The 25,933-nt window shown below is 40.6% G+C and overlaps 2 protein-coding genes across 4 annotated transcripts in view; both read left to right on the forward strand.

Moving 5' to 3' along the window:
* The window catches only part of tcp11l1 (t-complex 11, testis-specific-like 1), a 69,127-nt gene that overhangs the window by 36,804 nt on the left and 6,390 nt on the right, over nucleotides 1-25,933 (forward strand). The gene's annotated exons all lie outside the window — the stretch shown is intronic.
* The window catches only part of kiaa1549la (KIAA1549-like a), a 124,044-nt gene continuing 106,579 nt past the window's right edge, over nucleotides 8,469-25,933 (forward strand). For all 3 annotated transcript variants that reach the window (XM_072386596.1, XM_072386598.1, XM_072386597.1), the window contains exon 1: nucleotides 8,469-8,889. In XM_072386596.1, the coding sequence (XP_072242697.1) occupies nucleotides 8,673-8,889 (217 nt within the window). In that variant the 5' untranslated portion in view covers nucleotides 8,469-8,672. The remainder of the gene's footprint in view (nucleotides 8,890-25,933) is intronic.

A 25,933-nucleotide genomic window follows, 5' to 3' on the forward strand; every position in this document is an offset into this window, starting at 1 on the left:
GTTTTCGGTGTTTCCGGGACGGAAATTCACAACCTCTGAAATCTGAGGGGTTCACGCCATGAGTCGTTGATCATGTTCGATCGTCGGAGCGACTTCGGCTCTGAAAGACTTTGCATGAAATCATGTCAGCAGGTGGAGGAAACTGCAAAGCTTCGCCAGAGCGAATGAATTCATATGACAATAAGGAAATTTTCATTGAGAATGTGTCCTTTGCACATTACCTCCTGTTTTGGTTGTTGTTGAGAGAAAAATGATCTGATTTCAAGGCTGGAAATCGTGAGTAGTTGTTGCTGTCAGGCCGTTCAGCCTCCCCCCTTTCCCTTTATCTTTGTTGCCTTGTAGCATGTGCAAGCCGGTCGGATCTGTTCGTTAAGCCATCCCAGTCTGCAGTAACACGGATTGAACGTTCCTGTCTTTGTTTCAGGCAGACTTTGCTACTGCCATCTTCTAGTGCCTTAAAACTCGAGTCTTTGACGTTACTTCAGGAGCATATAGATTGTAGATTTAAATGGGCTTGCAGCACTTAACCTTCAGACTCTGAATAAGTTGGGCTTATTGGATAAATAGGAGGTCAGTGTGTGGGTTGGTTTTACTAAAGTTGGACTTGTTTGCTTTCTAACTCAGAGTGTGGGTTTAATTTAGCTAGAGGCTGCACATATAGGGCTTTGACTGAATTAGCTTTTTATGTACATAAAAGAGTGATTTGATATTTTGATAATCAATTTCTATTCACTATAGTACTTAATTCATAACAGTATTGTCACTGTTTACTGTAACTGCAATACAATCTAGATACTCTGGGTTGCTGTGTTTTTATTTTGCATTTAGGCTAGAACTGCATTAATGCATTATGTTTTAGAGTTTGGGAGTGGCGTAGACTTAAAACGGATAATTGTTTTATGTTTTACTTTAAAAATGCTTCTCAGTGTTTGAAATAATCTTATCAACTTACAGTATCATCGCTGGGCTTTTGAGTATTAGAGTTGTATCAGTAATTGTAGAAACATTGGTGTGAGACGAAGCTTTTTCCCCGTATTGAAGCCTGTTGTCAGTTTTTGATACATTCCTTCAGGGTGGATGCAGAGCCTTGATCTTTTGTTTTGGTGTTTCTTGACTTCCTGCGTGTCGTGGAGCTGTGTCTGTACCCGTCATATCGGCTGGCGTTTTACTCCAATCAGCACCAAAGACTGTTCGTTAATCATTTCTGAAGCATGGTCTATGATATTTCTTCTTTCACCTCCAGCATACTGTTGCAGTTGTCAATATTGGAATATATTGTGAGATCTCTATTTTGAAAATGGGGTTAAGGTTTTATTTTTCTGAGCTATGTTTGGCAAATTGTATTTGGAATGTATAGATAATAAGCTGCTATGTACTGATTATCTGCCACTTCGTAGCTGTGAATTTCGAGGATTAATCTCTTTCTAGCCTGCATTCTCTCCTTTGTATTGTAGTTTCGACGACTGGATACAATAGAAGTGGGTTTTATTTTGATCATAGAGTATATTGAATGCTACTCCTATATGCTAGTGCCTCTGTATATTGGCTTTGTTGTTTTGAAGTGATTGTAAACTGCTGTAATGGAAGTTTTCCCTCCTTTTTTTTTTATTATTCCGTTGCTTTTTGGTGTGCGTGTGTGTGTATGTGTGTGTGTTTTTTTGTGTGTATTTAGCATCGGTATTTCAAGCGTAGGCTGGGTTCACTCTTTGATTCTGTAACCAGTGTGTTGTTGATGTTTTATCATCTTTCTTTTGATGACATGGCTTTTTATTTCCTTTAATAGGACTGTATTTGCAACTCTCCGTACTGTACAACTAGTGCCTTTCTTCGAGCAGTGGCTGACAGATGACGTCATTTATTCACATCACGAGCCCCAAAGTTAAACCATTTCGCTTTTTTACAGAATCCTAAGAAAGTCCAAGTCAGGGAATGTTTTATTTACCAAGAACATCGTGCAGTACTATTAAATAAACTAAATTTACACAAATGCAAAGCTTTATTCTCACACCGTGAATGTATTCGTGGACGTCACGACATCCGTTTGTTGCGTTTCGGTTGGCAACACAGCATTTTTCCTCATTTTGTGATTAGGAGGTGGATAGTTCTTGTATGCAGCTATAACCATTGGTAGAGATTATACGTTTCAGTCAGGGGTTCTTTCGAAATGCTTTATCCAGTCATATTCACAGTTTAGGTCCAAAGTTGTCCCACCTTAACCTAAATATTGTATTACATTATAATGGTTTTGCTATGTTACTTCAGTAATTGGTGTATTTTGTGTGCTTGTCCTAATATGCTACTGTCTTGATGATTTTTGAGGAGGATGCACTGTTCAGCTTGGGGTGCAGCCTGCAGTTCTAACTGCGTTTGTGTCATGGCACAGCAACGTGTGCTCCACTCTAAGGAAGATGTTTTTAAACCCTGTGGCGTGCGGCGTCGCTCTGGGATTCCTGTGTGTCTGTCGGGGCAGCACAGGTGATGTCCCACGCTGTAATCCCCCACCACTTTGGGTTGATTGCTTTGGATAGATAATCTCACCTCCCCTGAAGCTTTATGCTGACGGTTGCATCATAAAACACACCAGAGGGGTCACACTGTCCTGGATCCAAAGCTTAGCAAGCACATGGAGCCCAGCAGCCTCAAGCAGCCAGGCAGGCCAAAAGACTGCTCAGATGCTTCTTAAAATGTAATCGTTACCTGATTAGGCGTTGTTATCTGCTCAGTTTGAACAAATAGCAATAATCCAGAACTGGGCCTTCTCCGACATATTAAAACCACCAAATTAATAAACGTGGGTCTTTCTAATGTCTCATTTGGTTACCGGGCAGAAGAGGAATCGTGTGAAATTAAACTTTTAAGATTTGTACCAACGACTATCTAATTATCAGGTTAAAATTAGCTGCATTTGGACACAAAAATGTAGACATGATTTCAAAATTTAGGCAGTTACCGTTTTAAATGTGTAGATTTACTATTTTATCCTTTTGATTTGTTTTGTTAATCTTAAATGCTACACTAGTGTAACTTGTAGCAACTGCACTGTGCAATATTCAACAGTATGAGGACTGGGAAAATGATTAATATTTTGGTTGTAATGATGTGTGTCTTATCAGTTTGTGGTCGTTTTCCTGCCCCCTCCCTCTTTCTAGTTCTCAGTGAGTTTCAATGTGACCAAGCCTTATGTACTTTGTCACAAAAAGCGGGTTCCTTCTTGGTGACTCTTATTGGTGAGTGTCAAATTATGAATTTATTGTGTAAAATGTCGAGATTCACTTTGAATTAAAAAAAAAAAATCTTTTGCTTCACTCACTGTCGTCATGGTTTTTTCTTCTAAAAGCATTGGAAGGGAATATTTAATTTGTGCTTGGAAGGCGGTGGGCGAGCGCGTCTTTTTGTCCGTTAGGATCTGGTGACTGTGGAGGCCAAAGCATACGATTCCCATCATTTTCCACCTCTTCAGACCTTTCAGTGATCACGCTGTGTCCTGCAGGAGCACCGGCATCTTGGCAGAGACTTCCTCCATCAGGATTAAAGCGCTTCATCTCTACACAAAGGTCGTGATTATCGAGCGACTTACAGACTCTTCCCTGCATCCGGACCCAAACCGTGCCAGCAGAACACGCTCTGCGGCATGTGTGTCGGAGTCTGAGTTTCTTTTCTTTAATTTTCACCCATCTTCCCCTCGTCAGGCACTCTGGAGAGCCTCCAGCTCTTACCTTGTTATCATGGCCCAGACATTCCCTTCTCTGCTCTGTGCAACTTGACCTCCTGTAATGAAGCAATGATTACAATGCAACAACATAAAGGCCCAGATGCTTGCACCTGTGGTCTTTGAAGCCCCTTGAGAGTCCATTATCCCCTTCAGGTAATGCTTGTTAGGAACTCTTTGCAGGTGGACAAGAGGAAGAACACACCTGCCTTGGTGTGAGTATGTTTGGAGGAATTTATGAGCATTTCATTTGTGTGACTGGTAATTTCCTCTGGGGCCAAAACGTTGATTTTTAAAAAAAGATTTTTTATTAATGCAGATTTTTTTTTTTTAAATGCTGCATAACTTCACCCTTTAAAAAATATCCCCACTTTCATGTCACCGAAGTCCGACGACTACGAGACATTGATAGTCAGAAATATCAAACTTAACAAACACAAAACCTTTAAATGGTCAGTGTACCCATATATAATCACTATAATTATATCACTATCAGCTGCAACAATGTGCTAAAATATCAGAATTTCTCAGTCATACATGCATATTGCAGGTGTTTTGGCACATAAGTAAAGCTGTCTACAGTTCATAACCACTTGCATCAGTCTGCTCAAACTGGTGGATAGATTATCAACTAAACTAACAAGCATTTTTTCATTGTTAGTGTTTCATCAAGAGCTGTCAGAAATTGAACTTTTATTCCATTTAGTTCCTTTTTCATTTTGAAAGGCTGCATTTTTGTTTACAGTTTGAGTTCCTCCTTTTTTGTTTTGAGTTAATTTTGAACCTGGCAACTCAATGGGCACTTTATAGTCTGTGTGGCAAGCATGAGACCAGCATGGACACTGCACAGATGCAGCAGAGTCTGAAAACGATGGAAAAATTGTGACAAACTGTCAAGAAGAGTGGAAAATGACGACAAAGATACAAGAAAGTAAGACCTCTGCAGGGTGTGAAATTTAGTTTGCTTGCTTGACAATTAAAGCAGCAAAACTCTGAGAATTTGTTTGGACAATGGACTTCTTTGGGTGGTACACACGATGTGAATGTAGTGCATCTGCAAATCTTTCTGAGTTGGCGAAGAATTGAACATTTCTTCTCTATGAATAGCCACAACAAAAACGGATATATCACTTAAACATTTTGACAGCTCACATCATGAAAAACCTAATTGAATCTTAATTAAATTTTCTGGTAGAATTAGCTCATTTAGACGCAGTGAGGTCGGAAATATATCGTCCAGTGACACCTTAGTAACAGTACAAAATATCTGCAACTGTATTTGTACTGTATTTGTTCGGGGAATTCAGTGTTAACACATTTTAGTTAGATTAAATATGTGCAAATAAGCTATCCTCCTGATATAAAAGCATTTACAAATGGAAGGTCTTTTAAGGCTGTTCCCTCTCTGGAATGATTAATCTTTTGCAGTAAATCGGTCTCGGAGGGAACCGGCTGGTGATGAACGAGTTCACCCGGAGCGCCTGTCCGCCTGCACTGCCCTCAGCTCCCAGCAGGGGGCGCAGGTCCCCCGCTGGAACCCAGAGGAGCAGCAGCAGAAACATTTACCGCCTACCTTTGCTTTTGCTCCTCAATCATGCAGCGGTTTTTAGAAAGGACTAAATGTGACCCATCTCCGTTTTAGAGGTGAGGTAACTCGTCCACATTACCATAAATTATACCAAGCACACAGAGCGTTTCTACCTACCTGCTAGAAGCTGCGTTAAGCTAGCAGCAGTTAGCCAAACATAACGACCGGAAGTTAGATTCTTTACTTAAATGAAACCGTAAAGGTTCGTTCTTAAACAAAACAACCAAACCAATTCAGTTTACAAACCAGAAAGTAAACTTATTGTGTATATTGTGAAAGCTAAAGACTGCTGATGGACTGTATATAAGGTCTGTGAATTAGCTCATATTAGCCAGAAACTGACAGATTTAGCTTTAGCTGCACTGAGAATGCCAACACTTTATGGAACAAATGAACTCCTGGATCATCTTTTTTTGGGGGGTAATTTGTTAAATTGTGGTCACTTTTTTGACCAGTTTTGTGTAACTTTTTCCTTGCCTCATTTGGACTGTTTTGTATTTATTTGTAGCATTTCTTTCTCTTTTTGGGACATTTTACAGCACATGTTTAATTTTCAATATTTTGAAGTCTATCATGTTAATTTGGTCTTTTTGGCAGTTATGTTTCTCCTTTCGTATCCTTGTCATTTTCGATTCCTCATGAATGTTTGTGTCGCTGATTTTTCGTCATTCTGCATCCCGTTGAAACCTTTTTCTGTTTCATGGTCATTTTGTGTGTCTTAACACTTCTTTTGTCTCGTTTTGGTTTACATTTCTTCCTTTGGGCTTGATTAATCAATCAAAGTACTTTATTAATCCCACAAGGGGAAATTCTCTCGATGTAGCAGCAAAGAGTACACATAATAAGTTATATTACTGACAACAAAATAGAATAGAGGATAAGCCAGAGATATATACATAGTATTCAAATAATAAGAATAAAAGTATTGACAGAATAAAGTGGTTATGACACTTTTTAAAAAAATGTTTTTATTTTTTTTTTATTGTGCAAATCAACACTGAACCCAAATTGATTGGTGCAAACAGAGTAATGAATGTGCAAATTGTTTCATCTGTTGCCCAAAGGAGAACTGTTAAAGAGTCTGATGGTGAACTGTAAGAATCACTCTGTTGGAGAATGAGCTCTGCTGTCCCTGCAGTGTTTTATGGAGGGTGGGAAGGATTGTCCATGATGGAGAGCAGTTTGTTCAGTGATCTCTTGCTCATCACTGACTCAAACGTCTCCAGTTTCAGTCCAATAACTGTGCCAGCCTTTCGTATCAGTTTGTTGATCCTGCTGCCATCCCTGGTACTGATGCTGCTCCCCCAGCAGACTACAGCAAAGTAGATGGCACTTGCCATCACAGACTGGTAGAAGATCTCCAGCATCTTGCTGCACACATTGAAGGATCTGAGCTTAATGTACAGTCCACACCTGCTTTAGCCTCAGGTGTAACATCCCAGTGAAGGTAATGTGTGGAGCATCTCCTCTACAGGACAAGCGATAGGGTTGAGTTAAACAAATCCGGATGTGGTTTGACCATTTACACATCTGTCATATTCACAGTACATTTAAAATAATATTTTTTAAGGCTCTCATTCCCAGGGCATCAGATACTGCCTTTGTGTCACGGACCCCGTGGAGCCTTCGACAGACTCGAGCTGATGTGAAGCGTCAGATCCTGATACACATGTTGCAGTAAACACCAGTGTTTACTCATAAAGAAGCAGCGAGGTTTCAGTGGGCAGCCAGAGGGGAGGTGTAAGGAGGGTCACAGGAGCCACAGACATGCAAGGAGAGTTCAACACCATGTGTGGTAAGCAAGTCATTTTCCTCTTCTTTGTTTCTCTTATCATTTACCTGCAGCTTCACATGTTCAATGCATCATTTGGCTGCTTAATACATTAAATAATCACGTTGGTTTATGCTTTTAAACTACGTGAGAGGGTTTAGAAAAAGACAGGGGTGAAGTTTGAAATATCCAAATTAATTGGACACCACTAATCCAGCACATTGGATGCTAATTCATTAGGTTTATCTGCTGCTCTGACAGCTGAGGCAGGTTCACACAGTCGGGTTGACGTTTCGGATTCGCTGGCGTTTGCGCGGCTCCTTGTCTAACTTTTTTCAACTTTATCTCTCAAACCCTCATTCAAAGTGAACCAGAGATGCTAGTTCAACAAAGCCTGAAACACTCAAGTGTGAATTTTGAACCTGTTTTGGATATTTTCAGTGTGGAGATGCCACATTTGTTCTGGATGTCTGTGGTCATGCAGATGGGGTTATTTAATGGGGCACTTTGTTAGGAGGGCACCGCTAAGATTAGCCAATTAAATGAGTTACTGATTACAATTTAAACACACTTGCCACAAAACATTTTGGATGCACACTCTTGGTTTAAAAAGGTTTAAAAAGAAAACAACTTTTTTTTAAGCATTTATGCTTCATTAGCATCTCATCCACTGACCTTTCTAACCTGACAGTGCTCTCATCAGGAATCGGGTCAAACAGCAGCAGACTTTGCTTTTTGCAAGTTTAAATAGCTTTTAAAATGCCGTTTTCATTGATTTCTATTGTTGTTTTTTACATTTTCACACGAGGATATCCCGAGGACTGGATGAGACGTTCCAGGAGCTGCTTCTGGCCCTTGAATCTGAGGTAAGATCACAATCGGATAAGAAATCTTAGCGGAGGTTCTGTGGGACACCTGGCACCATTTTATGTGAACATTTTTCATGTATTTTGACCAGTTCCTTCATCTTTTTATGCTCTGATTTCTATTTTGAGTTTCAAATCTCTAAAAAACTTTTGCTTGTTAAAACATATCTACAGTAGAGTTTGATAAAGAGGTGTCAGACCTGGTTTTTATCTGTTTTGGCTCATTTGTGGGCCAAACTCATTTGTTCTTGGTGCTGTATGAATGTTTCTGCCGACAGGTCCAGACTTCTTGTTGCTATAATAACCTGCATACAATTTATCTGAAGGCGTCTTTAAACTTTTAAATTGCATATATTCATTCTGACATGACAAAAAAATCCCATTTTCTTGGGCTTCTACCCGCGCTTCCACATGTTTTGAACGCTTTTATTCTGAAAATGGTAGAAAGTCTCTTCCGGTTTTGCAGCGGTGTGTTGACGCTAACAGCAGCCGGAGATGGAGAGTGCCTTGCGGTCGCATTAGGGACTTCAGACCTCGCACGCAGCGCGCACGCACAGAAACGGGCAGAGTGAGAAGGAAAAATTCAAACCTATTAGTTCGCTTTCCGACCCTCACAGCCTCCGGCAGGCTCATGGAGAGCGGAGCTCTGCTTGTCCGAACCGGGGGCAGGTTGATCGGATGCCTTTCACCACAGCAGCGCCGTTAGACGCTCTCCTTTCGGGATTAATTGGTTGACCAATGGCTCCCAAACGTGCGCTCCCCTCCAGAAGCGCCAGCAGTGGCCCCCGGGTCGGAGGGGATCTGTTCAAGACGGGATGGATCCTGGAAGCGGGGATAGTGGCCGCCTGCTCCCCGAGGACCGAGAAGAAGACGCGGCCGCTGGATGGGATGCTGGCCCGGTGGTCTGTGACCATCGCCGTGATGCTGATGATGCAGAGCTCTGTGGCCGCTGACGGTGAGAACCAGAGGCTGTATTACCTCAATCTGAGAGTGTGGTGCTATTTTACTGATAATCGCCACATGATCAGCTCCTGAGTGGCGCCGACTCTGGTTTAGACTCGGCTGGCTCGATTGTTACTACCGTTCCAAATGCGGTTAACTATTATCAAATGAAGTGGAAGATCATTATGTGGAGTCTCGGTTCGTTTCAACTGGGAACGTGGATCAACAAAAGCTGTGCTTTGCAGTGTAGAATGATTTTATTTTGGTGATTTAAAGGCTTTCTTGTTGTTCTCACGTTTAATTTACGATGCTTTGGGCTTAATGCGCGCTTTAACGTTCCTTCTGTCATGCATTTAAACCTCGGCTGTGGTCTCACAGAGGCCCTCACTGATGTTTCTGAACGCGCAGCCGGAGCGCAGCGCAGCATTGACCGCGTCCCCGTTTCTCTGCGTTTGGAGGAAAACTTTTTCCTTTAAATGGACAGCCGGGCTGATTTTGTCCGAGGGCAAAAACGTGGAATAAACTGACACAATTCAATGATTTATGATCTTTGCGTGTTCACAGACGTCAAAACAAAGGTGGCAGCAAAGACGTTTACTGTGTTAGTCCCGCGGCTTTGTCCACAGCATGTTCGGACAAATGAACGCAGGTTTTTAAAGGAAACTTCTTGATAACTGACTAAAAACCCCTTTTGAAGTCACATTTAGCAAAACAAATTTATGGGGGAACACGTCTTCACACACTGCAGTGATGATGGGCTTTGGAGTCTTAACCACCAATTTATTCTTTGTCTTGCCAGGAAAACATGAAGGACACTTGAACATACTTGGAAACGTGAAAATATAAACGGAAATGACAGTACATGAAGTATAAACAGAGTTTGTACAATTCTAAGGAGCTTGATGTGTTCTTAAATTGGAGCAAACGTGTTTCCTTTATCAGTTGGAGTTTGGTTTAAGCCACAGCATCATTTTTTAGGGGTAGAAATCACTTGGTTAACGTTAAAAACATCATTAGGACTAAAACACAGTATTTCTGCTATGCCATGGCACCTTTTTTAAAAAAAAAATTTTTTAATCATCATCAAGGTCATTATAGGTCATTACCGCATGCATGAACAAACCAACCATGGGGTCGTCTTGTTTTGGAGATAAATATTTTCTTCTTATAGCACATAAGCTTAATTTGGCTCGTTAAAGAAAGATTCCAGGCGTTAAACTGACAGCGCAGACCTACAAAACCCCTCGGATCCTTATGAAACACAAACAAAGGCAAAGAAGAAGAAAATTTCAATTAAATAAATCATTTTTTATTAACATATCCCACTGCCTCGCCATCAAAATTTCCCATTTTCCATTGGAAATGCACGTTTAAATGAAGTGCTTAGAAATAATCCTTTAAAGGCTTAAAAGCAAAAGATCTGTCCTCTTCAATCAAAAAGTAGACGTGATAAAAGTGCTTAGTTACCAAAACAAGTATTTGCAGAGCAGGTGTGAATACTTGACTCACTGCTTTGTTGGCTGCTCTGGGTTCAGAGATCAATTTAAGTCCGGCCGACGTGCGGTTTGAGAGACATTTTCAGATTAAACTCTTCTTACTTAAACGTCCACCGTCACTCGGTGAGGGTTATAAAGGTGGCTGTCGTCTTATGATAAGCCCAAACACAATGAATAAATGTATATTTGAGGATGATGCACAGATGTAAGAAAAAGGGAAGATTGTTGAAGTGTTTTGGGGAAAAAAGACCGTTTATCTGCACAGCTTCTTTTGTTAAGTGCAAGCAAATCGCCCCTAAAAACATTCCCCTTTTTTATTTCAAGCTGCTGTGCCACTTAAGATTGAGCTTTTTTTGACTTGACCTCGATTCTTGTATCTGGTTACACAATAATTCAGCCTTTTCTGGGTTTTTTTCGAGCTCTTTATTGAAGTTTCTGTTATTTTCTCAGTGTGTAACCGGTGGAAGATTTTTTTGGAGGCTGATTTCCAGCCGGTGTGTGTTATTTATGTATTTGTGTCCATAGAGTACGCGTGTGTAGGTGTTTTCTTTAATAGATGCTCATCCCTCAGTCGGTAGCCGAGATCTATCTGTCGGCGTTGCCATGGGAACAGATCCGTAGCTAGTAGTTTTCTCGCCATGTATCTGCGTTTGTCCATCAGGGGTTGAAATTACATCTGAGTAAGTGCCAAGTTTAGAGCCTGTTGCCTAATAATCAGCGTCAGATGACACACCGTGAGCCGCATTGTGAGATTTTCCGGGTTTCAAAGTGAACTCAAACCTTCTGCTTGCAGCTGCTGAACATCTGGCTTCCTCATCATTTGGGTTAGCGCGTGCTGCTGCTGTTAGACGTCATCAGTGTGTGTGAAGCTTTCGCAGCACCGTTCGAGTTAAACGTGCTCCATGTTAGAGTGTTTTGTCTTCAGAAATGTGAAAAACTCATTCTGTTTACATCCTCTCAGTGTAATAATTGTAAGTATAAGGAATGACAGTAATGGTAAGACTGTTACATCTGATGTGTTCAATTAATTTTGCTGGTCGAGGTTCACCATTTACCGCTGCTTCCACCCCTTACGGTAAGCTAATGTTTCCCAACTGCAGCTTTAAATCTATTGGGAAGATTTTAGATCAGAATCAGTTTATCTTTTATCAGCAAACTCTCTGGGGAAAAAGAATATAGTACATTTTTTACACCTTTAACCACAACGATTTGGGAAAGAAAATGAGCTCAAATTGTAAATTTTACAACAACAGAAGCAATACAATAACTTTTCTTTGTTAGAATATAGTAAAACATGATAAAAATTGTAAATGAGAAAATATCTGATTAAACAATAAGTAAAAAAGACTTTATATGAAACATTAATTTTAGGGACTCATAGCTTTTACATTTAGGACCAGATTTACTTTTAGTTTGTGTTTGGTGCAAAAAAATGAGCACCTGAATGGTGTCGACATGATGATCTTTTAGAGCCAGTTGAACATGTATTTATGAGTTTTCCTACCAGAGCTTGGAGAGGAGAGTGTTTCAAGGAATTTTCAGTGATTTATTTATCTTTTTGCTACATAATTCCTCTGAAAAATGCATGATTTTACGCTTGACATGGCTGTGAGACGCTGCACAGGTGTTGGTTTAGATTCTGCATTAATGTAACTTATCTTTAATGGCAGATAAAGAAGTTACCAGAACATCTGCAGGGTGACTGTGCTCTTAACTGAGTGAAGTCAAAGTGCATGTTTTATTCTGTTTTTGTTGTCTTGTCTTGTTTTATACTGTCGATAGACCCTCATTTCTTCCACATTTTCACCTGCCACGTACTCACATGCCATCTGTGACAGAAGCGGTTTACAGATGTCTTGGTGGTGGACAGTAGGCTGTGGTGATGGCTGGTTATGATATGAGTCTTTAGGGTTTTTCTTATTCCTGTTATTTGGCTTTGACTTTTCCTCACTTATATATATGTGCCGTCCGATCTTAAACCATAAAAAAGAATAACACATAGCGCATTAGTTAAATTGAGAAGTTTAGGAGTGTATTTATCTAAATATATTTGAAAGTAACTCCATTCTTACTGACTGAGAGAGCACACTCACAACAGGAACTGAACAGGTAAGTAGATTCATTCTTCCCCGGCCTGTCCTGGATTAGGAATATGCTCACCTGTGTCCTTGGTGAATCACAGGCTCAGGACTGCTTGTTTGTGACTAGCTTTGGTCATTATTGAAATGCACTGGTTGTGCCTGTGTTTGTAAATCTCTTTTCTGCATTGTTGTATGTTCTGTTTTGAAATAGAAAACATTTCCGCCTCCCAAACACTGGGTCACAATCAGTCTGGACCATTACTTTTACGTCTACATGTAAAATATGTATGAATATGTAATCAGTCAGCGTTTACATGAAATTAGAAAGAGAGAAATTATTGTATTGTAAAAAACGGACTTTTAAAATGCACATAAACCTGTTAGTCCGATCGAAATCATATTAAAATCGAAGCTCCCAATCAATCAAAGTACTTTATTAATCCCGCAAGGGGAAATTCTCTCGATGCAGCAGCAAACAGTACACATAATAAGCTGTATTATTGACAACAAAATAGAACAGAGGATAAGCCAGAGATATATACATAGTATAAAAATAATAAGAATAAAGTGAGGAAAGCCGAACTAACACACCCAGATAATGCAGTCAGGGATCGAATTAGTCTCGCTACACTCAACTAAACTCAAACGGGTTTGCTCCAAAGTTCCATCTTTCAGCTTTTTTTTTTAAAGAAACCCAGTGAATTAGTGCAGCTGAATTCCCAGTAAAGCTGCTCTCATTCACTTATGTTTCTATTTCTTTTGTCTAAAATGCTTCAGAAATTGTGCCTGAAAATCAGCCAATTAAGTGTGAATTCGCCATCTAAAGCATTTCCAGATGGTCGCTCTGCTCTAATAAAATCCTCATTTCACAAGCCCAGCCTCATCTGAGAAAATCACCATTCGAGTAACGTAACGACAGCATCTGTGCAGTGATTCAGCTGTGCTTACGTGGAAACGGTAGAGAGTTGAGTTATATGAAAACGTGGCTTGTACTGAACTTTCTCGTGCTTAGAGAGGTCAACGAGTGTCGAAAAGCTCTAATCTGGCTCATTTATGTGTAGAAGAGGTTAAATTACATGGTTAAATACATGTGGTACATTTAAAAACCATAGATTTCCTGATAAACCCAAAGCCCTACTTGGGAGTTTTCATGCTGTTTGTATCAACGATGCAGCGCCTTGGCGGCGGAGCATAAGAGGATGTTTATGAGTTTTTGGGTCTTAAATGGATGAATCTGATAAATCCCTGGAATCCAATAAGGAGGGCGGGACTGTGTGGAATAGAATGTCTGGCCTCAGACTCATTGATAAATCCTCACGCTGATGATAATTTGTCTGCTGTCATCAATTACAGTGATCAATAGTGCTGATTAGACACAGCAGACGCTGGTTACTCTTCGTCTCTTGTGGTTTCTCACAGAGGACGAGTTGGCTGGAGATCAGAGCTCTGAGAGTCTCTGCGTTCCTTGTGCTGCAGAGGAAAGGTATTTTTTAGCTCTGTTCTCCGACCAATAGGAGGTGGGTTTCTTCGTTGGTTTGGTTTGTGTGGATTATGCAAAAATAAACCTCCCAGTTTGTTGAATTAAACTGCTTTGGTGGAGCACGGGGATGAAGGCCACTACTTTAAGATGAGCAGTAAAAGGTCATCGGCATCTCTGCGTTTCCGCCCAGTTTCAGACGTGACTGTACAAGAGAGAGGAAAATAAAAGAATCAATCATATTTAGTCACTTTGTGAGGTTGAATTAATTGTGACTGTGGACTCAAAGCAAAAATGATTGTATTCATGCTGCTGCTTCACTTCCACAGAACCTCTCATAGTATTCTATCCCCTGTTTAGCCATGACATACCAATGATTAAATCTGTGAATATTTATAATTCACTTTGCAGTCTTCTGCATATGTCAATTTTTAGTGCATTTTCCAGAATAATGGCGGTGAATTCCACAAGCTTCACGGTGCGTTCAGGCTCTGAGCTCGTGTTTAATGCACATGGAGTGATTCCTCTGGAAACACTGATGATGGCTGACACATGAGAGCACTTGCTGTGCTGTAACCTGCTCTATTTGATGTCACCCACTTGCCTTCATAAGGATTTTTGCTCACACACGAGCGCTCAGTTCATTGGTTTAGAAACCCTGACAAATCAAATGAATGGCACCACACGCTCCGTTGTGTCATCTTCAGCACTCAAGTAAATAACATTTCCAAGATTCAATCCGAAAGATTTGCAAAAGCCGCAGCTCACTTATGCTCAATCTATTTGGTGTCAAAGCACAAGATGCATTATGAAGGGAATGTGACCAAATGCTGGAAAATTAAACACAGTGCTGCGGGAAGTTAGCTGAAAGGATTCTTAAGCCTTTGATGATGGCAACATTCATGATTTATGGGTAAGAAAGCAAACAGTTACATGCATGAGATTCCATATATGCTGTTCGGCAAATGTAAAAGTATTGCTTTATATCCTGTTTCACAGCTGTTGATGGTTTTTGTTGAACATTTAGTTGGTTTGAAGGATAGTTTAACAGTTCCTGGATTGCTAGCTGTACAAATACTCACATCCCCTCCAGTCAGAAGTGATTATTAGTCCGGTGCTCAGGTCTCTGCACTGGCTTCCTGTCGCTCAGAGAATAGACTTTAAAACGGCTCTGCTCATGTACAAAGTACATCTCTGACATGTTAGAGCCATATGAACCAACTGGGACTCTGAGAACCTCAGGGAGGGGTTTCCTGCTGGTGCCCAGAGTCAGGACTAAACAAGGTGAGGCTGCGTTTTAGTTTTATTTATTAGTCTTCCAGAAGATGTGAGACAGGCCTCAACTCTGACAATGTTTAAATCCAGGCTGAAAACAGTTCCATTTAGCTGTGCATATGACAACTGAAAGTATTTTGTCTGCACTCTAGACTTTTAATTGAATTAATTAATGATTATTTTTTATTTGCCTTCTTCTGATTGTTCATTCTAATCAGTCATGACACCGACACTGCATGGGTGTCGCACACTCTCAGCAGCAATTTGACTCGTCAAATGCAGCCATGACTGATAGCAGCAGCTCTTCCTGCGCTGCTCTGCGGTAATTGGACGAACGGAGCCGTGACTAAATGATTATTCTTACTTCTTCTGCGGAACATCAGACCACAGCTGCAAGTCAGTTAGCTCAGGTTGTGGATGACTTCAGGTTGTGATGATTATGTAAACTGCCTCACGGGAGTCAGATTGTTTAAGGTTTTGTGATTTTCAAATGTTCTTGGTAAGGGCCACGAGCAGGCGTTAACATTAGATATGCCTCGATAAAAGGGCAGTGTTCTGATCTGATCTCCTGATGCTAACAAGGCTGTAAATGTACAGACCGCAGATTCACTGTTTTCAGGGAAGAAGGTCGACACTTTTCAAGTGGTCAGATTGTCACAGGAGACACTTTAGAATCTTACTCGAGCTGCCAGAGCCTCCACACTGATGCGTTTCTGTGTAAATGAGAGTAGATTCAAGATTCACGTCATCCCCAGATATCAACATGATCATTTCTTGTGGACCTTTTTGCGCTCAAATCAATCAAACAAATGGATATGACATAAAGATAGAGTCAGATGGATGGACTTTTGAATAGAAAGAGAAGAAAAACTGCTTTTATTCATCAGAGATTTTATTGCCGTTTTGTCAACTTTGAGTAGAAACTCTATAATAAATATGACACCTGCTATTCATGAATAAATCTACTCGATATGATCAATGTGATGACTATTGAGCATGGGCCCGACAGCACAGATGTGGGATGAAGTAAATGTCGTTAAACACTGAGCATCGCTGTAGCCCTGTTATGTTTGGGTTTATTGGCTTTCTTGAAGAACATAGCTGTGATGGCTGGATCATTTTGTCCCGAATCGATGATGAATACTCGTGTTTTAAAGATTTTTTCCACATGTTTTATCAGTCCCAGCAGGTGATGGTTTTCCTACAGTACCGTAAGAATCACATACTCAGCCGACAGTAGCTCTGACATCCGTATCGATGTTTCTAATCTTTCTTTGTTTTTAAGTATTTCAATGATTTTTTTACTCATTTGTCGACAAACTGGAGCTCCACAGAGGGTCTTTTCTCTGTTTACTCAGAATTATTCTTAATCTGTTATTTTTCAATGAAATTCCCTCAGATTTGAGAGGATCAAGGCCTGGAGCGATTCCACGACTGAGTCCAATAAGTCGATGACCGAAAATCGAGTTAACTTCCACAAATATTTTCTGCTTCACACGGACGTCACACAACGTGCACACGTGCTGCCTTTGTAGCAGCTTGATTTGATGGCGTGATGGAGGAAACCAGAGAAAAAGAAGAAAAGTTTTGGGACCAGTCGAAACGAAGAAAAGACAAAATACAGTTAATAGTGGGTCCAATGTAAAACCAAATTAGCTTACCAGAGTAGCACAATGTCAATGCTACAGCATCTCAGCAGAGCCTACTTTTTGTGAGATGTGGACAGACATTTAATCAAGATGAGTGACAACAGTTGGAGCACAAACCTGACGAAGAGGGAGCAGGGCAGCACAATCAACCCTGCTGCCGTGTAACGAAGAAAATCATTCACACAGTGGCTTTAATTCATGCCAGCTGCTCATGCTCAGACCTCAGCTGTCCTCAGCCTCTCCTCTGCTCTGGGTTTTTTCCCTGTCTCAGGCGCTCAGGTGATCAAAGAGGTTGCAGCACATCTAAGAGGTTGTTTCAGGCTTTGGAGGGTCCAATGCTTCTGGTCCCCGGGGCTGAGGGGCCACTGCTTCGTCCCAGCACATGTTCTCAGCATTAAAGCAGCAGTGGTTCATTTTGCATCATTCTGCTTGGCTGCACTTTGCTCTGTACTTCTGTGTGTCGCTCTGATTATGCACAGCTGGAGCTTTTCACACCAACAAGGAAAAAGGAATGAGCTTAGCTTTTGCCGACACTGATTGAAATCAGAGCCACGGGCACGACGCTATCCTCACATTAAAGGCAATGAAAGGAAGACATCACTGATTAATTTTCACTAGTAATAGTATGGAGAGTTGTCGCTTATTGGCAACTAGCTTAATTTTCTTCTTTACAGCATTTCTCATTTATGATGCATTCGGACGTTTATCCACTGCAGGTGTTGTATGTATTGACTCCCACTGTCATGTTAAACTTCTCCTCTGGCAGCGCTGTCATTCCTCTCACTGTTGCCAGGCAGAAACACGTAAACGCCGATGATCTCTGAAGATACGACTGACACAGCTCCATTTTGAATCCCACTCCTGCTCATGTCGTGTTAGCGACTGTGACCACACCGGCCAGGCTTCACATCTCCAGCACAGACTCTAACTCAGCTGTTGTGCACCTCGTCACTCACATGTAGGCACACACTGCTCAGATTCATCAGCGAAACAAGACGGCTCCTCTCTGCTGCTCTCTCAAGTTAATAAGCTATTTTTGGAATGTGTTTGTTCGAGGGCTTATGTGCAGATTGTAAATATTTCCCCAGTTTGGACGTTAAATACATTATTCATGGCAGGGCCCCGTTACAAAGGCAGAAACTCTTGGATAAAATTAATATATAATCCCAATTAGACACACTTTGTATTTTTCTAATCTTGTGGGGCCCGTGCTTCCTCGCTGGTGTGTTTTAGGAAGGTTAATTATTTTCAAGTGAGAGGCACTTTGATGTACAAAGCCTCTTTACATGAGAGCATTTATGTGTGCACCCTGCACCCTCATTGTCTTGGTTTTGTGTCAGAGCTTACGTTTGAACTGTCTCTGTCTTGATTTACCTCTGCTGTAAATGCAGAGGTGTGCAGGTTTGTCTTTGCTGCAAACATCTGTGTTCATGCACATCCTGCTTCCCTCCAGGTGTCATGTGATGCAGGAAAGGTGCTGCATTTTAATTACTGTGTACTTACTAATGACTCCCTGCATTGTGTATTGGGACAGCCTTGTACAATCCTGACAGTCTCCATATAGTACGTGTACCATTTATATGTGCATATGTACACCGTGATCATGTTCAGAATTCCCACATTGTTCAGTCATTCAAAGTCATTATGAACATACTAAGTTCATTTGAAGTTAATTAGAATTGCCACCTCGAGTCTTCCTCATGTCTATGCATGTCCAGCTGACCCAAAATCAAACCAATAAATAGTAGAAATAAACAAAGAGATGCTCATACATATATACAACTATATATGTATAGTTTTTTTAACTTTGAAATAAATCCTGTAATGAATAAATGAAGCTGATGTAGTTCAATATATCAGTGTTATTATTCTAAAGTTTCCTTAAGTTTAGAATCAGGGTTAAAGGTTAAAAGTTGACATGTCAGAAACTAAATCAGCCTTGGACGTTATAGATGGGCGTTTTTATTTTGAATCTGCAGAGCAGCTCTTACAGCCTCAGAAAGTAGAGCCTGGATGTTGCACCTACAAGACTGAAGGTGCCAGTCCTGACTTCTGCTTGGTTGGACTTTGATGGCACCTTGTGTTCACAGAAAAGCTACTTGGTTTGCTCTTGTTGCAAAGATGGCGGGTCCTACATGTTCTGTTAAAGGGTGTAATGATTTAAAATGAGATTCTGAAATCCCTCGTGGGTTAAACTTTTAACTCCACCAAAAGCACCGGAGAGGATGTGGGTCTGTCAGGTTTTTACTTCATTTTTGTTGAATTTTCTCCATCAAGAAGAAAACGGTACACATCTAATCTCCTCCCCTCCTTCCTTTTACGTCTCTCAGAAACTAAGAAACTATAGAATCATGGCCGCATGATGACAATGAAGTACTTGACAGGGTTCTAGTATTTAAGGTGCATTTTTTAACTCTTAACGAGTAAGTCATCTGTTCCATCTGGTAGAGATCCCAAACCTTTCAGATATCCTGGAGTCTGACATTGTTTGAGTGACACCGCGAGTAAGAGCAGGGATATCTGTCAACTGCTAAGTTTATTTTTTCAATGTGTTTTCTTTCTGACCTGCACTCATTCGTTTCTCCTTCACTAAGATGGTGTGCCTCGGTACACAGCCTGCCAGATGGAGACGCCGTGAGCACAATAAGAGCCGATTAATACGTGAAAACCTGCAACCATAGACGCAGCAGTTGGATAATAACAGAATGTAGTGGTGCCCGGGGAAGATGGTACCCTCATAGATGAGTTTTACAGTGTCATCACAGAGGCGCATGCCCAAACGGGGCACAGAGAGAAATGATCATCCTGGTTTGTCTGCCAGAGCCATGATCTTAAACAGAGATGAAAAGGCAATGAACTGAACCAAACAGCAAATAGGATGGAAGTTGTACAGTATTCCAGTGGGATCACAGCCTTTGGCTTAGAGCGAAAGAAGATTGTGTGTCCCGCCCAGTAAAAGGGTGGAAAGTATAGTGTCTGCTATGCCCACTTTGTGTCTCAAAAGAAAACATTTACATTCATTTAAGGATGTGCATGCATGCAGATTTTCCTTTTTTACTTCTTTGAATATTGACGCATCTGGGTCATTTCTCAGCATATTTAAAACCAAATAACATTACATTCAGCCGCCGCTAAGCTAGCTGTCACTCATAACTGATACAGTATATTTACAGTAGCTGCAACTTACTACTAAAGTATAATTTATCGTAAATATTCAGCTTATGTTTTCCACAGGTCTATATTAAACCTCTGAGCTGTGAAATAGAGTTTTATGAGTTAGTTATTTCATTACTGAGTCAACAAGAATTTACAACCCATTAAATGTACCTTTATTAAAGATATTTATCACTTCTGACCTCAGTTTTACCCCCTGCATGCACACCCAGTAATGTCTGTCTAGTCTATACATATAGTCAAGATATCCGTCTTAAACATGTGCTTTTTAACTTTCAGAGGCAGTCATTATTATGAAATTAGTGCGTAAACGCAGCAGAGAAGGATGGATCATCTCTTTGCTATCGGGGAAAAAAATTGCTCTTGGACCACACTGCTGAATGTGATGCACAGTAGAAGGGGTTTAGAAGTGGGTAAACCCAGTTTATTCTGCACTACGTCATTGGTAGTATGATTGGCGTGAGTGCACGCATCGAGCATCTGAGATATTTTCCAGACCTTTTGAAGATAGCACCATACCCAAGACTAGGCCTGAACGATTAATTGCATTTGCGATTAAATTGCGATGTGAAAAAAATTGATTTTCTAATTGCATTTGTTTCAGTTTAAGTCATGTGACTTTCAACACGAAAAAGTTTTTAAACTGACCAGAGGAAGATGGCACAACCACGACAGCAGCCCACACTAAAGAAACTGTAGTGTCTAAGAGGAGCAGTGCTTCAGTTGTTTTACAAAAGAGGACGCTGCACAGCACTGCCAGGTATGCTGCAAAACCAGGTATGCAGGTATGTTGCTACCTCGAGAGGCAACACGACAAACTTGTTTCAACATTAAAAAAAACACCATAAAGCCTCATGATAACTGCATGGCTCAAATGGCATCAGCAGCGCATCTCATCATCAACACAGCACCCACAGCGCTTGTTAACCGAAATGTTGGAAAGCGTGACTCCATGTGAAAGTTCGTCAAAACGGCACGGAGAAATGACTCGAGCAATAACGGAGTTTTGACGTGATGCTCATCACCACGGTGACCAAGCCTGGGTTTACAGCTTTAATTAAGACCCTGGATAAGCGGTGCAGCATGCCCCCCCGGACATGTTTCAGCCAGGTTGCTGTTCCGGAGCTGTATAAAAAATGCAATGAGTGAGTTTGATTTTGAGCTGAGTTTGTCTGCTATAACAGAAAGATATAATCCCTATATTTGTTGAAATATACAAAAGACGAGGAACTTAAAAAATAATCGCTTATTAAATCGCAAATTTGTTAAAAAAGAATCGCAATTAAATTATTTTTCCATATCGTTCAGCCCTACTCAAGACATCAGCAGGATGTTTTTGAGTCAAAAAGCAGTTTTTTGGGGCTTCATATCTGCTATAATTGGACTGAATTGTTCAAATATCTAAAGTTCCTTGAACAAGGCTAACTGACTCCAGTTTGTCAGCAGCATCTAAAAAAGCAGAGCTTCCCTAAAAATATGTTGTATACGAAGGACAGCTTTGTCATTATCTAAGGATCCAAAAGGGAAATGTTATGCATTATGTCATAGATCAAGCTGAATTGACGGATTGGACACTGTTAATGATTTTCACAGTCGGGGGATTTGGCTTTGTAAAAGCAACTTTAGAGATTTGTTTGGTGCTGTTCAGGTTTGAGCTTTTAGGGGTGGTGTGCTTAAACTGACAAAATAGGATCAGGCATGACCCCATCATCGAGTGATTTTCACAAGGTTTTTGAACCCTCGCACATGCAACAAATGACAAGAACTCCATCCTGATGGAGGGCATGGTAACAGACGGCTGACCAGATGAAATGAGATTTCCCTGAAATTGAAATGTCCCCCAGGAGATGTCAAGGTGGATGTGTGAACAGCAGCAGACAGGCACAAAATAAGTTTATCTTGTGAGTAAAAAAAGAATATCTAGTGCAGAAGTAGAAAATATAAATCTGATGACAACATGAGAAAAAAAACTGAGAGGAAGTGACAGAAGCTGAAGTTCTGTCTCAACTCAGCTTCTGGGGAAAATATGTGACACTTAGCAGCACTGCTGTCATCATCACCATAATCATTAGCAGCACTGTCATCATTTCTGTAATGGCTGTCCATATTTAAATACATAAAAACCCAGTCCTGGGTCTCCCTTCACTTGTGATTTTCTTTGAATGCAGTAAAGCTTCAGCTGGTGCCTTTCAGAGCAGAGTGTTCTCAGAAAGTGGGGCTCCTCAGCCTCAGGATCAGGGAAAACGATTTATGTTCTGCAACTGAAATAAAATTAACTTAAAAAAGAGTCCATTGCATTTGTCAGAATTCCCTGCTGTTCCAGTAACTCTTATATAACTGGACGTGCTGCCTCAAAAGCTTTTTACCCGCTCTACCACTCTGTCATGGATGTGTTTGTATCCCCGAAGTCACTGCTGGTTGTTTTGAAATCAGCTGCTTAGAAGATGTTCCCAGACTCTGAAAATCTAATCCAGTTTGTGATCAGTGACAGAGATTAAGTTGTTCACATGAAACTTGTATGTTAGAGGCTGTTTTTAGCTGGGTGTCGGCGAGCTCCTTTAGCCTGCGGGAAGGCTTTTCAGCCCTCAAACAGACAAGTAGGGATTTATTTCTGCTGTGGTGTCTGAAAAGTAAAAAAAATGGGGAGAAAGAAACAAAGTGGGAGACAGAATGAAAAATTAATCAGCCTCTGCTTCTTAAGGGTTGACTCCAAGAGGGAAGGATTTATATCTGCTTGGCCTCCTTTGCTTCTACTCAACATATATCAGATCAACTGCTCTCCTTCCTCCTTCGCTCCATCATTCACTCACAGCTCTGAATGTGTGGGCGAATCTGTCCAAGTGCCTTTCTGCTTCTTCCTGATGTGTCGTTTGGCCTTGAAGCCAACAAGGTGTGTTTTTGTACCTGAAGATGTTATTCTGGCCTTTATTAAGCTTAATTCACACCAACTGTTGTTCTGAGCTGCAGTGGAGGAGTGGCTTTTTTTTCTTCTGTAATTTAGACCAATGTAAGGTCAAAATATCAAAGTCTTTATGCAAGACTCCATTTTGTTTCTAATAGCTGAAGAGTGCTAATTCGATTCATTTTAGCACTGACAAACATTTTGTTTCCCTTTAGTTTTTTTTTTGTTTTTTTTCCCCTTGTTCTGTTCAGCATTATGGCAGCAGAATTGTAGTCTGAATACCTTTGATGCCAAACAGATTTGCTTTGCCAAGGGAAGTTTTAAAAATGTAAAGCTCCCCTTGATGCCCATTTATTTATTTCTGTTGACAATATATGACATGTAATAGAACTGAACTGGACCGGGGGACAAGGAAAGAAGAAGAGGAAAGAAGAGGAAACAGAACAAAAATAGAAACAAAAACCAGACAACCAGCTGCTACACCTGTAAAAAACAAAACAGACAACAATCCATGGCCTCTGAGGGGAATCAGGGTTTCCCTTTAGTTTTTACCTTAATAATACTTAATAATCCTTTAAAAAGAATTACATCACTGCAGTATAGATTATTATTAACTGTTATGGATGCATAACAATATGAAATTAAATAAAAATCAGCTGACAAACTTCACAGGTTGCCATGAATGACGTGTTGCTTTTGTGTCGTTTCAACAACTTAGCTGATGAGTCACTCACAGCGTCGCCAGGTAACACAGGTGAGCTCTTAATAGGCAGCAGTTCAACATCTGGGGTGCAGAGACGCTCCTTCTCAGTGACATGTCCAGGATTACGCCATCTGTTGTCTTCTCTGTCTGCATCTTCCGTCTACCAATACGAGAGTTGTTCCTGCTGCCACGTCTCAGTGGGAAAAATAATATTGATTTCCTGATATTCCTCCTGTGTCCTCGTCAGGAATTTAAGCTCGTCCATTTTGTCTGCCAGTGATCTCACATTTCCCATCATGATCAAGGGAAGAAATTATTTAAAGTTCCTCCTACTTTCTCTCAGTTTGGATCCTTGACATCTCCTCTTCAGCTTCTCTGGATTTGGGGTCTTATTCCAGGCATTACTTGGACCTTGGAAAGCTCAATCAGCTGCTCCCACAGGCAGACATCATTCAAAGACCCAAACCGTGAATCGAAAAATGTTTTAGCTAATGAGTGTTCTCACAGTGAGAGTCTTGTTAGAAAATCTCAATATGTCCAGAGCTACTGCAGCAGGCTGCCACGAGTGCAGCACCATTCCAGATTTCTGTTATATACTGTATATATTGCAGAATTTGAGGAGTTTTCTGTGCAAATCCTTTCAGTTTTATCCCCAACTTTGCTGTTGACTTACAGCATTATAAGAGGCCATGTTAAATTACTGTATTTTAAAACATATATAATTGAAAAGGTTGGTAATGTTCCTTTCTACAGTTCGCTAATTACTGCTATGTCTACCTGAAACAGACACGGTCACATAGAATACACTGTGTGATGATCACGGCTGTTTTTAAGTAGGTAAATACAGAGAGACAAAAGCTGAAAACCACCAGGTTGAGAATGGCGAGTATAAATGAATCATTATGAGGAGAGACATCAGCGGATTAATGACTCGTCTTATTTTGTGCTGATATGGTGCTTTCATAATGCTTTTATGAAAGAAGCTTCCATCTCACCACATCATCTGCAGTTTGACCTTGTTAAAGCCCAGTTTTCTGATTAGAATCTGCTTTGACTACCTCAGTCTATATAAATGCTTCTAAATTGATTCTTTTTATGTGTAGAGACAAGTTTTAAATCAGAAGTTTGAAGTCTTTTTAATAAAAAAAAAAAACATCAAAGCTGATCCAGTAAAGAGAGTTTGGTTTTAATACAGTCTTTTAAATAAGTGAAAATGGTTGGATTCCTACATTTATCTTCTGTGAGCCGATCAAACACATGCTGAAGCGATAATTCAATAACTAACTCTACTGAATCATATCCAGTGTAAAAGGCTGACCCCAAAGCTTCAGTTGCAATGATCGAAATGAGACAGCATGAACATCTAACCAGTTAATGTTTGGCCACCCAGAAATGAGTTTTTTCCATTTCATAAGCTTATTAAAATATGTCTTTTCTGTTTCCATGGAGACTGTGTCAGGAGCAGAATGATGTCTGCAAACGACTTATCTTTAATTTAACCTCAGCCCGGGTGTTTGAATGTAGTCTTACGCACTCAGTGCATGCAGACTGCAGATAGTTCCCCAAAACATGATGAATTAAAATTGTTCGGACAGAAAAATGTTAGAATAAAATCAACAAGTATGCTACATTCCTCAGCATGCATACAAAGCTACTTCATTTGCCGATATATGCAAAGTCCTACAATCGGCAGCAATCAAGAGGATCCATTTCCACGTGGCAAAGCATTTTCCTCATTACGTCTGTCTGGTAAACCAAAGTTGTATTGATGTGTAAACAGAACATTTGCTTTTGATGACAAAGGTAATTATACCCCCAAGACAAATCCAAGTCATCCCGCATGGTCCCGACCTCTATCCACACTTTGAAGTCCTTTTATCAGCCCGAGAAAAAAGTTAAATATTCATAACTGTGCATAATCAGACGTGCTGTTCGAGACCTAGTTTAGGTGTTAGGGAGCTGTAAGCGCTCAGCAACCCAGATTAGATTCTGTGAGAGGGAAGTGTTTAAAAACCAGTGTGCCTGTTGGTTCAGGCTGTCACTGTGAGGATCGGGGTAGTTGGTGACAGAGGCATTGTAAGTTTGGCTCAGAAAGTCCTACAATCGTGGAGAAAACTGTGCGGAACCGCATGTTTGGTAGTGCTAATGACTGAGGTGATGTGCTGTCATTCTGCTCTTAAACGATAAAGTTCTGTGTGTGTTTGTGCTTTATTTTACACTTCAGATAATTACACAACAGGTGTTGGCAAATTAGTGGAGAAACAAGTCTTTTTTTTGCAGTTTTTTCTCATTAAAGCTGT

The sequence above is a fragment of the Leuresthes tenuis genome, unplaced genomic scaffold (genome assembly GCF_036924035.1).
Source record: "Leuresthes tenuis unplaced genomic scaffold, fLeuTen1.0.hap1 SCAF_5, whole genome shotgun sequence".
Lineage (NCBI taxonomy): Eukaryota > Metazoa > Chordata > Actinopteri > Atheriniformes > Atherinopsidae > Leuresthes > Leuresthes tenuis.